At 40.2% G+C, this 15,017-nt stretch overlaps 3 protein-coding genes across 4 annotated transcripts; all 3 read right to left on the bottom strand.

Moving 5' to 3' along the window:
• Positions 1-597: 597 nt before the first annotated feature.
• Positions 598-8,298, bottom strand: rab11al (RAB11a, member RAS oncogene family, like). Its single transcript, XM_084709052.1, has 5 exons — positions 7,935-8,298; positions 5,538-5,733; positions 4,943-5,136; positions 3,728-3,808; positions 598-2,590 (listed from the first exon to the last, which is right to left on the bottom strand). Exons 1-5 carry the CDS (start codon positions 7,972-7,974, stop codon positions 2,451-2,453), a joined length of 651 nt encoding a protein of 216 aa, XP_084565178.1. The 5' UTR covers positions 7,975-8,298; the 3' UTR covers positions 598-2,450.
• Positions 8,299-8,765: 467 nt separating this feature from the next.
• On the bottom strand, positions 8,766-13,002 carry rab25b (RAB25, member RAS oncogene family b). 2 transcript variants are annotated; one of them, XM_084670590.1, is made up of 6 exons: positions 12,775-13,002; positions 10,464-10,659; positions 10,022-10,215; positions 9,726-9,806; positions 9,557-9,634; positions 9,150-9,239 (listed from the first exon to the last, which is right to left on the bottom strand). In XM_084670590.1, the coding sequence occupies exons 1-5, from the start codon at positions 12,821-12,823 to the stop codon at positions 9,603-9,605; spliced, it is 552 nt and encodes a 183-aa protein (XP_084526716.1). In that variant the 5' UTR covers positions 12,824-13,002; the 3' UTR covers positions 9,150-9,239; positions 9,557-9,602. The 2 variants fall into 2 exon arrangements, with proteins under 2 accessions (XP_084526708.1, XP_084526716.1); XM_084670582.1 differs by lacking the exon at positions 9,557-9,634 and having other exon boundaries at positions 8,766-9,239.
• Positions 13,003-13,201: 199 nt separating this feature from the next.
• lamtor2 (late endosomal/lysosomal adaptor, MAPK and MTOR activator 2) lies at positions 13,202-14,937 on the bottom strand. Its single transcript, XM_084670576.1, has 4 exons — positions 14,744-14,937; positions 14,297-14,459; positions 14,000-14,089; positions 13,202-13,776 (listed from the first exon to the last, which is right to left on the bottom strand). Exons 1-4 carry the CDS (start codon positions 14,809-14,811, stop codon positions 13,720-13,722), a joined length of 378 nt encoding a protein of 125 aa, XP_084526702.1. The 5' UTR covers positions 14,812-14,937; the 3' UTR covers positions 13,202-13,719.
• Between the last annotated feature and the right edge of the window lie 80 nt (positions 14,938-15,017).

The raw sequence follows: 15,017 nt of genomic DNA, 5'->3' as shown, positions 1-15,017 counted from the left end.
ATCTCAATTGATTCATATTTATGTTAAATTGGCAGATTTACTGTTCTCTGTAATAGAGAAGGGGGCTGAAATGACCTTTGGTGTCAAACTCTGACGTCATCCAAAGGGGCCAATTCAGTCATGTCGAAACATTTTGTCTTTGATAGTGTTTCAGATTCTTCCAGCACAGTAGATGTTTCATACCGGTCTTATAGTGGTCTTAGTGCATTAGTTTTGGGCCAGCATCCCCTGGCTTTAGTTTCTGGTTTCTCTGTGATCAGTAAAAAGAGGGTTTGCCATAAGGCCATCTATGGCTGGCCGTCACTTTGAAAAAAAAAAATGAAAAAAAAAAAATCTTCTTTGAACTCTTTGTTACAGTGCAACATGCCCACACATGGCATGTGATACCACAGGTTTATTTCTTAGAACATGACTTTTGTGAATTACATTTTTTAAAATATTTTACTAGTGTATATGCGCCATATCCGTTTTTTTCTTTGATATTTTTTTTTTTTTCAAAATTCAAGATGTATTGTAAATGTTTCTAATAAAACAAAATGAAATCATCTTAAACTTACATTATTTTTGTATTTGTATGGGGACAAAATACAAAGGAAGCTTGGAGACTCATTTTAATAACTAATATTTACAATTAGAAAACATCCAGACTTCATATATGTAATTTATTTATACCATTGTGATCCAAATATACAGATATAAGAATTACTATTTAAAAACATACCTTCAAACCAATTAAGCATTGAGTAAGTGACCAGAAAACACAAGACTGGAAAACCTAAGCAGAATGTCAGTCTACACGTTTGCCCTTTACTGTGAAAAACCCATCTCTGAATGCCTAGCCCTTCTCCAAACCATGCAGACCTATAGATACTACCCACTGCCATACCCATGCAAACCTATAGCCACTAACAAAACTACACTGGCCCAGAAAAAAAGAACCACATATTTAAAAAAAACCTGGACCACTGATGAGAGATGATCCCAAAAGGCATGATCCTGTTCCAGTTACATACAATAGATAGGGCAGGTGGCCAGCGGATGATTTCCTAGGAAGGAGTCCTAGGACCATCAGAGACTACTGGACTGAGTGGCCGTACGACCTGTTACCTCTGTAACATGATTGGCCCATCCGTCTTGCCAAGCGGGCAGGCAGTGCAACAGGCTCCATTCAGAAACTATGGTATAGACTACTGCCACCCACACTAACCCATAAACCTTAAAGTCTTCCTAGCCACAGGAGGGGGGGGGGGGGGCTGTTGAAATGGCTAGATGCAACTGAAATCTAGACGCCCCATCGGACTACATTGAAAAAAAAGAAACAATAAAATGGTAAAGGCAATTCCGGATCTGGACCGGACGGATGGGTTTGAAATACAAGCACAGGTTTCCTTTCTCAGTTGTGAGCAGAGTTATGTGAAAGAAAAATGAATTTGATTGCAAACCTGACAAGATTGTCCTGTAAATTTAATTGGACTAACATATTTTACCAGGTACAGAAGATAACATGGCTTTATTCCACCTCTAGCCAAGGGTAGTTACATCTAACTTGATCTTAAAATGATTGAATTTCCAGTGAACACAAGAGAACCAAAAAGACAGAAAAACCCCTTCATATTGAGTAAGCAGCATCTGATTAGAGCAAGACAGTGTTGCACTTTTGCACAAACCCTCAGATCAAACATAGTGTTAAATAAATATCATTGGTACATTGACCCTAATACATTCAAGAAGAGGAGACTGATCAGGGAAAAAGGGCGGTCACAATTCAGTGAAGTTGGTCCTTTCTTGTACTGCTGAATGTTAATGCTTTCGTCTGTGCAGTGGGACTGCGCTTATTAAATTATACCTTAATAAGAGATCAGTTGACTATGCTTTAAGCACACAAATGTGGAAAAATGACTCTTAGGGGATGATTCTTGTAATATGCAAACTTTCTTATTTTATTCTATTCAGTTCATGTCCTTCAGCTTTAAAGCTGATCAAAGGGCGCCCCAATGTAGAGCGCTTTCCATCGGCCTGGGTTTGATTCCGTCTCGGGTCAATTGTCTTCCCCTCGCCAATAAAGCCAAAAAAGATACCTTTAACTTCATCCCTTTTTATTTTTTTTAACGCTGATCAAGTAAAGGCAGAGCCATAGAGGCTAAAAAGAACAATTCTATGGTCAGACTCCTCATTAAAACAATACAACTAGAAGTCGGGGACTCTTGGTATCCCATGTCTGAGTCGGCCGTCTTTTATAGCCTCTATGTCTCTGTCTGTGCCTTCCAGGTCATCTCCTCTGCCTGCTTTCTTTGTCTCTGGTTCTTTCGGAGGGTAAATACAACATCCATACCAGTTTCAATGTTCTCTCTTCTCCCTCCACCTCTACCTTACTGCTCCCCCTGTCTACCTCTTTGTCCCTAGCCTGTGTTGTCCGTGTGGTCTCTGTGGTGGCACAGGGTGGCAGGGCCTCAGTTGTTCTGGCAGCACGCACCCTGCTTCGTGGCGTTCTGTGTGGGTTGCACAGTGATGGGCACCACGTTGGAGCTGGGTGAGAAATCTGCATCACTGCGCCCTGACATCTGCCTCTGTGACACGATGTTGTAGATGGCTGTCGAGGAGAGAGACAGAGATGTGATAAGGAGTGCAGGGAAAGCTCCAGTCTCGAAGAAGCTGCACTGTTTACCTGTATGTTGATGGAACTGTGATGCCTCCAGTCCCACAACTCCCCTTTCTTTTTATACATTTACAAATAAACATGAACACAGGGAAATGACTGTATTGTGAATGGGTATGCGGTTTGAAAATGGGACAACGGACTGACTCATGCAGGTTGCTGACTAGGTGCAGAGAGAGAGATAACAATACTCACTCCCTCCTCCTGATCTCAGATTAAAAATAAATGGCAAGCTTACCTGTAGTCCTTCAACATAACCATACCAGAACTGACCTTGGGTCATCCACTGGGACCATTGTCTGCACTCACCATGTCTAGCGGGTCAAAGGGTCTCGAACACAATTCCTAAAGGTCTGAGCGCCTGTTCTGTTCAATTCCCTTAATTAGATAATTAGCAGTGTTGTTGACTAAGTGGTCCAGGCTGGTTTGACGTTTTACTGGATTTAAAATTAACGCCAAAAACAAGGCGTGGGCTTATTAGATAATTGTATAAGTGATAGTTCAGGATATTTGGCCGAGCACATGACTGGATTCAATGAGATACGGACACTGACAGGCAACTTCTATGAATTGAAAAGGTAATCTACGGTCTGGAAGAAGACTCTATTTAACAACTCTTAAGGAAATGTCCGTCCAATGCATGTTGCCTTTTCAGATAATGAGCTATAGGCTACTAGGTTAGTCTTATGTAATTTACACCAGTTCAGATTAACTATCCAGAGCCCATTCTTGAGTGCATGGAAAAGCAAATGCCAACAAACAACTTGATGGAAGCTCTGACCATGCCTGATTGACCAGTCATTAAGTTTCGTTCTTTTTTTCATTGAACAGTAATTATAGCTTCTGGCTGATTAAATGGATTTTGCTGCCACCTACTGGTGGTTGAGGGATTACTGGTGTTCAAAGGAACAGACGAATCGTCCTCTGTGGGAGCATCCACTCTCTTTTAAATTGAAATCATGAAATAACACAAAATAAACTATAAGGGCACCAACATGCAGTTTGTTTGTTTGGTTTGTGCATTGCAACACAAGTGTTGTGGCATAGTTGTACTGAGGGTGCACACTATACCTGTGAGGATGGTCTGAAAAGCCAGTTCCACATTAGAAGAGTCTAGCGCTGAGGTTTCTAGGAACGACAGCCCATGTTTCTCTGTGAAATGCACACAAGTGTTAGAATATGTCCGATTATTTTGCCGTATTATGACTGTTGTGTGTCATTTCTAACCACTTCATAACAAATCGCTCTCTTGACACATGGAACTACAAGTCATAGGTGACTACAGTATACTGGTGTAACTTACTCTGGTGGCTGTTGCACGCCACAATATCATTGTCTCCTCCTGACTGTAACTAATCACTGTGATTTATTTGTAAGATAATGCCTGTTTACATAGAGTGCACTGTACACTGAACCACAGTTTGCTGCCTTGATATATGGGAAAACATTCATGTCTCAGCAGGACATTTATTCAACCAATTACTACGATCAGAAAAACAAGGGTCATGTGGGGCTCAACGTCAAAAGCAAACGCATTGAGCAAAGCTATTGCCAGGATGTAAAAATGAGCCAAGACACTTTTCAATGCTGGAACACACAAGCATCTGCCCTTTTGCAATGGACTGTCTCACTCAAATTGACTTCATTCCAAACTATCAACAAGAACAGTTGTAACTGTTACTGAGTTTAAACTCACTAACATGGAGTAAGATTTTAGGACTGATGTAAAGTCTGCACACTGATCCCATCCGAACCGATAAGCCAATGTTGTGGCTATGATGACTGCAGCAGTTGAGGCAGCTGATCTACAGTGGTTTTCTAGGGGGTTGCTATGGTTGTCACAACCACGTCATGTCAGTCAGTGATTGAGATAGAAGCTCAGTTGTCCCTATATCAAAGACCCCCTACAAGGTTGTAACAAAGTATATACATGTTGCTTGGTTTACTGCTGAGAACAAGGATCTAGTGAGTCTTACATCCTCAGGACAAGATTCTCTCTGAAACAGGAGTCACAACAAAAAATAAATGATTATGATTGCTACTTAGAATAAGCATATTCTAAATGCAAAACAACTAGGCTATGGTTTAGGCATAATTGTCTGGCACGGTGAGAAAATGAGAAAAGGAACGGAAAAGATCAGTGTAAAACATTCCAATAACTTCTAATTTAATGAATTTGATCAATTTATGGTTTAAAAACCCCAAACATCGTCCGCCAAAACACCACGCAAGGGCTGGGTCTTCGACAGAACACGGAAGCCACAGAGGGCTCCAGTTAGTGCATACCTGCAAACGCCTTGGCCTCATCCGTCGGTACGGCCCGCAGGTGACGGAGGTCGCTCTTGTTCCCCACCAGCATGATGACGATGTTGGTGTCTGCGTGGTCCTGCAGCTCCTTTAGCCAGCGCTCAGCATTTTCGTACGTCAGGTGCTTGGCAATGTCATAGACCAGAAGAGCCCCGACGGCTCCGCGGTAGTATCTGCATGACAAACAGAATCGAAACGGAGGAGGTAATACAGACATGAGAGAGAGTACACTGTGGGGACGGGTGGCTTAGACCTCCAGGCAGGTCATTAGAGGTCGCTTTGGATATTAAAATCAAGCTTCTGTAACCCCCGTTGTCGGTCGTTGGGCTTAACCCTTGTGTTATCTTCGGGTCATTCTGACCCATCAGTCATTGTGACCCACCGTCGTATTGCGACAACTTTACCGCATCCAAAAACAAAGTGGAGCATTTTCTTTTAACCAGTGGGCGGTCTCAAACCCCCCATATTGTTTTTGTATTGGGTAAAATTGGGTAAACAACGATTGTTCGTTATGAACCTTTGGGTCATGTGACCCGAAGGCAGCACAAGGGTTAATCTATGCGAGTGTGCTCACGCGGAGGTGATGGCTCTGTAGCGCTCCTGGCCGGCCGTGTCCCAGATCTGGGCCTTGACGGTCTTGCTCTCCACCTGGATGCTGCGCGTGGCAAACTCCACCCCGATGGTGCTCTTGCTCTCCAGGTTGAACTCGTTCCGGGTGAATCGGGACAGCAGGTTACTCTTCCCTACACCTGAGTCACCAATGAGCACCACTGGAGAACAGAGAGACACAAAGTAAGCATCAATTAAAAAAATCGACAAAATAACAAGACCTATCGGGAAATAGAATCCAGTCACAAAGAAACAGATGATATCCTGGGCAACAATTTTTATTTTTCAAGATTTGTATTCAAAATGTTGGTCCCAACATTTCAGATTTGCTTTATGGTCGTGACTTAGGCTTTGATATATTTAGTCTATCCACTTCTTCATTGTACACCACCGCAAAAAAAACCTGAGCCTGGGGCATAGGAATACATTCCACATACTTTTTATTTCGAAAGTCATTAACGGCCACATCCTCAGTTATAAATAAAGCTTATGCCCCAGCTCACAACCACACAATGTGAGGAAATAAGAGTTGGTTGTTAATTGTTGAGGGTTGTTGACTAATCATCCACTCTACTTGACCAAACAGTGTTTATCCAGTGACACACCAACATGAAAGAATACACTTGTGCAAGACAGTCAGGTAGAAACTTGTCAAGTTGATGTCGATGGCAACCAAATGACTGGGCTGACTCAACAAGAGAGAATCTGTAGAAGGAAGTAGTAGAAACTAGCACGAGAGAGAGAGAGAGACATTTTTGGAAGTTGAAAAACAAAAAGTAAACCAGGAACCTCATTTCCAACAGATTGGATCTTATAACAAAAAATAACACAGAAGTTCTTCATTTCCCTACTTATTTACTGGGGAACAATACCATTACAAAAACAACACCAGATGCATTTAATCACCATAATGATAAACATGATAACCACTGATTACACACCCAATGCTCAAGGTCTTATTTAGGCTGCAAGACAAACTACAATCCATGTACAAATCAAGTCCAGGTTAAAGACATGGATGTGTCAAGATAACATCATACGTGCAGCTGACACATCAAGAGCAGGCTAAGTTCCAGAGCAGTTTGGGGCACATGAATGGGATGGGTAGGACTTAAATGAGGAACTTGGTCAACTGGCCATGCAACACTTACCCTAGCAGTCTGTTTGGGAGCAGTCAATAGTGATTCAACCACTCACCTGACTGACTCATGCTAACCGTGAGGGGTGCAGTAAATAAGCAATTAAAACGATTCACAGAACAAGAAAACAGTAAGTCAGAGACTCCAGATGTCTCTGGTAACGGGGCAGATAAGCAGTATTGCTCTTAATGTTTGTCCCTTTGGCCGAGCATGTTCTTGTCTTGCTGCACTGATTTCAGATCAACTTTTGCTATTACGCCCAAGCCATGGCACTTTATCTCAAAGTGACACGTTAAATCTTTTCTCTGCATTTGGTGACCGACACGTCACAGTCTGTTTCTTCATGCAGGTCTTTCCAGTTAGACGACACATGCTGGTTTAGTGTGCCATTTCTGAACAAAAGACCCTGTGCACATCATTTACCATTGTTCAGGACAGAACACAAGGGAAGAGACAGACAGGATGATTTCTCTCAATTATTATTTGACGGTTACTTGTTTCCTAAATGTGGGGCACCATGACATAGTGTCATAGTTCCTGTTTGATGGAGGCCTTAACTATTTCCTCAAATAACATAAGGTTTCAAAATGGGCACTGGTTTTCTTATGAACGGTAAAAGTTCAGGTTACTACTAGGCTACAAGTGAGTGACGACACAGAGGGGATTGTATTTTGGTTCCTTATCCATCAAGTAGCCTATGTGATGAAGCAACTTAAGTATTTTGATGTGTCATTATCCTTGCAGTAGTATATGACACTTTGTTGGCCAATAGTCCAACTGCCTCCCTTGATGATTGCATCATTGGCCTGTAAGATGATGCCTGCACAACAGATGCCACTTAATGCCATTTGTCGTGTACTTGGATGTTAGAACTGTCGCAACCTACAAATCTGTAGGCCTATTGTAGGCTATAATAATTTTGATCACTATCATCCGCACAAATGAATGCCACCCATCGTCCAATGAAACTTATACCAGGTATATGCCGTCAAATATTTGTCGGATGTCGTTAATGAGTAACACCGTCAGTAGCAAAAATAAATTACTTCGTTGAACAACACCAAGCGTTTGCGACATTCTCGTCGTAAAAGTGTTCAACTGACTTTGAGCAGTAGCCTACAGTACGTAGCAACAACACGAAATGAAGTCGACATAGTAAGGTCAACACGATTACATGGTCAAAAATGGTAATGCTATGTTAGTTCATAGTCTACTTAGCTTACCTTTGAAAAGATAGTCATATTCGTCTTCTCTGTTCGTCATCTTTTCAATTTGTTTCTATCAACGCAAATGTTCAAATTCCTCCCGATCTCGTTTCTCTGTTCAACAACCAACTTCTTGATCATTTATCTTGCGACAGATCGCTGCTTCCCTGAAACGAACAACCAATTAGGCTACAACTGAGAAACAGGAAGACTATTATGTTCGGCAACTGATGTGACAATCCAGCTTAAATCATAGATATGTCTAGCGTCAGTCCTTTTTTAATCATAATTTATCAAGGAAAACTAAACTATCTTCCGAAAAGTTTCGTCTCTTTCTGACAACGTTCTTGCATTTGCCATTTCCGAACGACGTAACGTCGAGTGCTTAGGAACGCCTCTTGCTCTGCTTAGACTGGTCAATGGACGCAAGACACCTGTCACTAACTCGTGTGATTCGTCTACCCTTGCTGTCAGTCATGATTTCCTTCCATCGAGCCTGTTCATCGCTTCTTGGTGACGTCGTTAGTCTCTCTGCCGCAGGTAGTTTGTTGAGCCTCAGGTTTACTGAATCCATGGTACAGTAAAATGACCTTATCGAAGCAGGTGCAGCGCAGCAACATAATGTAGGCCTATTGGCTTCGGTTTTTTTTCGCTGTGGACAGACTTTGTGTTTGACAAAATGAAGAGATGGCTTCAAACGAAGGTTACATTGTGTTTTAAATGAGTGGTCTCATAAAATAGCCCATTTTACACTCATTTCGGTAGGCCTAGAATGTGACTGTATAAGCAGGTGTTGTTACAGTCTCACGATTGAGAACACTCAGAAAACAAATTCATACTCATGTGAAAATTGTATTTATTTAACAGGTGACATTCACAATCATTTCAAGTTTGTCAATGATATATCACTTGACCCACCAACGTTACCTTATAACACTTAAAAGTTTATTAAATAACACAACAAGTGTTACCCAAAAGTATGGACATCCATCCAGGATTCCAGATAGAGAATTTTTTTATTTCTTTATTACTCAAATACCAACCATCTTTTAAGAGCACATAATACATCAATCATCATAGTGATAATAACAGTCAAATACAGTGTTAGCACTGTAGAATAGGGTGAAAAAGTGTCCTGTAACCAAATGAGAAGAGAACTGAACTGTTCAGCTATAACTGGCCCCCTTATTGGGTGTTACATCTGTTAGATGTTTTTACAACATGGTTTATTCTCTTCTGGGTTGGAAGGAAGATGGCCGGCCAAAGACACAGCACTGATGGACCCCTGAATGACCTTTTTACTGCTCACTTTCCTGTGGATTTCTGAGGGAAAGGGAAAAGATAAACTGATTAGTGATTACAATACAAACTTTTCAAACATGTTTCAAAATGGTTGCAGCACAACATGCTACTGACACAACTGAAATAGTTACACAACCATTGTTTGGCAATTTAAATTAATGTCAAAACATGTTTCTTCTCATTTCAGCTTGCAGGTTATTGCTAAATTGTATAATTCCATAATTCCATGATATTAGGCAACATGTATTTATTGTTAGTAATTTTGAATGAATTTATAATTGTTGTACTTGTACAACACGGAAAGCAGTTACCATACTTCCTAAGTTGTACCTTCTTACCTCTGCACATTTGCTCCATCATCCAGGACCATAATTATTTTACTCATCATGCAATAAGAACCCCATGGGATAGGTATACTGTAATTGGCATGTTACTTGTTAGTACTACTAAAAGTATACTATTTTGAAGCATTTGAAAAGAAGTTGGTGAATATGTAAAAAACACTACCTGAAAGAACGTCATTGAAAGCAGCCTCAACATTTGTAGACTCCAAGGCTGAAGTCTCGAGGAACAGCAGGCCTTTCTTCTCTATAGAGTTAGAAATGTGTTAATACTAGTTCCAATACATAGAAAATAATATGGTGCTAGGTCTCCCATTAGTTGTTTATGCAAGATTAAATTGTGAAAGCCACTGGAAAATCTATTTAAATTGAAAATCTTCTTTAAATCATCAATCTATGATTGGTGTGTTTTGTTTACTGCAGTGACACCCATTATTTATCATATGACATAATGATTAGTACCTGCAAAGTCCTTGGCTTCCTCTGTTGGCACTGAACGCTCTGACACCAGGTCAGACTTGTTGCCAACTAGCATGACTACAATGTGGGGGTCCGCGTGGTCGTACAGTTCCTTTAGCCAGCGTTCCACGCTCTCATAGGTCAGGTGCTTGGTAACGTCATAGACCAAAAGTGCCCCAACTGCACCTCTGTAATAGCTGATAGGAAAAGCGTGGGAGAGGAGGCTTATTTTTAGTATTTAGTCCAGTATTTAAATCATTCACTGCAGAATGAAAACAACTGGGTAAGAATAAGGCTCTACTATTTTCAATAATCAATGTTACCAATGATAAAAACAAGTTTTACTGTAGAGCAGAGCTCCCTTGTACTTAAAATGTGATCCTATCTTAAGGTTGCTTAAAAAAAAACTTAAGGAACTTCGTAAGCCAGGGGTGGATCTACTCACGCAGAAGTGATGGCTCTGTAACGCTCCAGGCCCGCTGTATCCCATATCTGGGCCTTGATGGTGAGACCGTTCAGCTGGACTGTACGTGTACTGAACTCTACCCCAATTGTTGTACGACTGTCATGGTTAAACTCGTTCTTGGCGAAGCGGGAAAGCAGGTTGCTCTTGCCTACGCCAGACTCTCCAATCAGAACCACTTGAGTGGATAGATAGGAAGGAGAAAATGTGAGTACCTTTAAAAATGTAACTGCCATAACATGCATCACTGTCATTGTTTAACTGTAGGTAATAACCTTGTATGATAATAATTTTTCACACACTCATTAATTTAAGTGTGATTTATAAAAACTCTGTTTCCCAGGTGTGGTTCATCCAAAATATACAGCACTTAGCTTTTTTTTAATTATTAGCTAGAATGTAAAAGTTCAAGAATTATTTACATTTCAGAATACATGGGATTTACAATAAATCTATTGAAAGTTGTACCTACTATTGAAATTTCCATGTACCTAACATTACAATTACACACCCTTGTCTTGCTATGGACAAAGCAACTTCTAAGATTTGTTACACCCTGAATGTCTCCCCACCTTGAGCATTGTTTAGTATTAGTATTGCCTAAAGTTAGTGTGTCATTAGATGCCCACTCTATTTCACCAACCCTCACATAAACCTTTTAGTCTGAGCTGTCTGTTGCTGTGGCTCATTATTTCAATTACCACTATTGTCCCCGACAATGGGGTTTTGTATTTAGACACCACCACATCCAAATAAATGGTTTTAGAATATGTTATGCTCAAATAAGGGAGAACAATTTAAGTTTTGAGAGATATCCTTTAAATACTCGTGCAATTCATTACAATGATGTAAGTTTGTGTAATTTCAGGTGGTTTGAGACTCAGTCCAATGACCCAGTAATACAAACCAGTCTTGTCCTACTTCATACTGTTAACTTTGACAAGTAAACATGTGCCCTTCTGTAATCAGTTACATTCCCCCAAAAGAGGAAGGCCTTATAAATCAGGTGGTGCAGGTTATGCAATTACTTCCTGTTATCTTTGATTAACCAGTGTACCTTTCCAACAGGAGTACAAAGGAACTGAGCAGATCTCCTGCCTTTATTTAGTGACTCATGTCTGTGTTTCAAGATTTAGCACATGACTGCTGAAAATACACAATAATAAGAAAATGTGACCTCAATTGTACCACACCCTCAGTGTACAGCATGTATGAATGACCACGGCAAGGCACAATTAGGACTAATTGTCATAATGTAATTGGCTGTCCTAATACAGAGCCCAAATAATGTATAATAGACTACTGAACATGCTATTGTCTCAATGGAGATCATGTCACAATGGCATTAAAGACCAGACATACTGACTACAAGATATGGGGCATTTGAGCCCTACATTTGCACAATGGTAATCTTTCAACTATTACATGTTAAAGCACAAGGTTACTACATTCCTGAGACAGCAACTGGCAGTTGAAAGTTAAGTTGTCGAGCTGTTCAGCTGGTTTGTTTAGGGTAATTGTTTACTCCACTGGCTGATCATTGTTCTACTGTTTAGTTTTACCAGATTGGCTAAAGGAATCCTTATTTTTCCTCATCTCCTTACTCAGTTCTCTTACTCAGTAACTTCTTATTCAAACATTTCCCTTGGTTTCCATGACAAAGGGGAGAGGAAACTCCCAGCACTCCTGTGGCCTGATTAGTAAACTGAGAGAAGTTACCTCTATTTTTTCTTTCTTTGTGACCTTAAGCAGAGTGCTTAAAGCTACTCGGTTTCTCCTCTCTATCAGCCAATCATAGGTAATGGGATTGTATGTTATTTGTGTGATACACTAAACAGCTTCTGCATTCTAATGCACACCTGGTGCACATCAGATGGTACCTGGAAACACTAAATGGAAAACCCTTCATTAGGTCAAGTGTCATTTAAACTCCCTTCATCACATTCCTTTACCTTCATTCCTTTTGGAGCTATAGCTGAGCCTGTAGTGTGTCAGTGGTGTAGTGTAATATTCCACATGCCTCTCCAGTTATAGAATTAATTAGTGATATAATCAAGTATACTGTTTTTGTGTGTGGATAAATACATTAAAGCCTTTCAAGGTAGGCCATTAGTGGCCTATGGTGTTGGTGGCACTATTGACACTGGGAGCAAACATTCACAAGTTGCGCATACACTACTTAAAATCCCAAATTAAGCTATCTAGGATCAATTAGAATACAATGCAACACTGAAATATTATTTACAGAGGTATATTTGTAGTATGATATTAGAATTAAAAACAAAAAGCTTACCTTTAAATACAAAGTTGTAAGCCTCGTTTGACATCATTCTATGGCCCATCAATGGTGCCACCACACAATGTTGAGTCTTGTGTCCAACTCAAGCATTCAAAGTTTAGGGAGGGAAACAGGATGCACGACAAAAGTGGCGCACACCTAATCCAAAATATTTGGGTTTAAAGTAAATAAATGCGACAAAAAATAATTTTACACGCCAGTGCCAGTTACTAGGTTGTCAGTCTTCCCCGCTCCCTTAAATAGAAAGTTAGCTTATTTGAACAAGGAACTGAGCTTGCTCTGTGTCACAAGGTAGTTCAGATTGGGGTTGGGTTTAGGCAGGTGGGGGCAGGTTAAACAGGTAATTTTATGGCAGGTGTAGCCCAGTGAGACAGTGCCATCTACTGGAAAGTTGAAATCACTGCAGACAGTACCACAACTGTACACTTGTTTACGTTTTTACTCAATAGCAAAACCAAAATGCATACAATATTCATGATATAATGACAGTTTTGAGAATTTAAATATAGACAACCCTTTATCACATAACTAATCATTACCAATACTGTAACCCTCTTTCAATAGGACATGCAGTAGGGATAATGGACACCAACATTATGATTTTAGCTAGCATACAAAGTTAAGATGTATCTACCAAAGTTAATGTATCAACAATAGAGCAGTGTTTTCTGGCACACAACCATGCTTATGAAAGCAGTCACAGCCAAAATATTTCATACGTGTACGAAGCACGCATTCAGGCCTATTGGAGCATCGAGTCAAAAATACAATATTCAGCATTTAAACACAGTTCCCCAACACATACTCACACTGATGGTTCAAGGAAAACAGGCAAAGTGAACAAATATTATGCAACAATAGCTCCAAAATCATCTTAGCTGGATCAAACACTTTTTTCAAGCAAAAGAAATACGGGTAGTGTCCCGAACAAATTCTCCTCTAGGATGCTGCGACTTGAGTTAATGGTTCCTCCAGGTAAAGCACAAGGGCCTCAGCCTAAAACAAAAACATACACAAAATAAAATCTGCTCAAAGACGTCAGTATGCTTGTTTGGTATACTTGCGTTGTCCCACTCAAACTAAAAAGGTAAGTGGACATATAGTTTTTTTTTACTAAATCAGTCTGAGACTCATGTCACCACAGATACCAAGATGGTTGTTTTAAAAAAGGGTGTCAAGTACAAGTGTCTAGTTTTCCAAAATATAAGATTTATTTTACCTTGGCTTTCAGCATGCCGAAACCCACAGTCTCTTTGGCATACATGCAGAGCAGCAAGTTGGCTACTCGAGTTATGGCCACTCTTCCTTCCTAAAAAGATAAAACATTAAAAGTCAGCATAGATTGTGGTTAATTCATATAATACTGTCTTGTCTAAACTGTAGAACCAGCCCAGATAGACAAATATTTTCAGTTTATACGGAAGATAATACAGTGAATACACAATGAATGCATACACAATGAATGCATTTCATAATGTGAGATAGTAATCCCATTGTGTTTACAAAGTCATCTAACCATACAATCCATCAGAATGAATTTGAGTTTGTCTTCATTGAAGGCTTGATGTCCATTCTTGTCATAGGCTGCCCATATGCTGTTTGCAATGGCGGCTGTCACTCGAGCGTCTGTGTCCCCATAACCGGAGTAAGCCAGCAGGGAACCTTCATTATTTAGTAATCTGGGGAGTCAAGCAAGATTAGTCGAGAGAGGCCTTTAGGTTACCACAAAACACTGTGGCCATGTGTTAGGTGTGCATCTGTTGGCTACTTTAAAATGCAGGTAAATCTAATAAATGTATTTGGTCACATGAAACACAGAACTGACTACGTACGTACGTTAGTGCTGCGAGCATTGTCCTAAAATTACGTAACACTTGCGACAAGACACAATTTGCTTAGACAAACTTTAACTTTAGATTTGTTATTGTCTGATTCTCCATGTTGAAAATACTACTTTACTTACAGTGTGCTTTGTACTCCGCCTGTGTTCGCCTGGCTGAGAACTTGCGTTAATGCTTTAGGTCTCAACATAGCTGCTTTATCAAAAAATTGGGTTGGAAATCTCACTATTGTAGTATATTAAGGGTATTTTCAACAAACATCCACCTTCTCCAAATCCACGTTCAAAATCAGCTGATTCTTTAGGACTTCCTTATAAACGTCGCAATGTATCCTGGGAAAAACGTACCGTAAGCCGGAAGTAGTCAAATACCACAGTACCGAGCCGAGTGGTGTGA

This window comes from Hypomesus nipponensis, chromosome 2 (genome assembly GCF_054491055.1).
Source record: "Hypomesus nipponensis isolate SF chromosome 2, ASM5449105v1, whole genome shotgun sequence".
Taxonomy (NCBI): domain Eukaryota; kingdom Metazoa; phylum Chordata; class Actinopteri; order Osmeriformes; family Osmeridae; genus Hypomesus; species Hypomesus nipponensis.
Note: the sequence above shows the minus strand (reverse complement) of the source record. Positions and strands in the feature narration are given on the sequence as shown.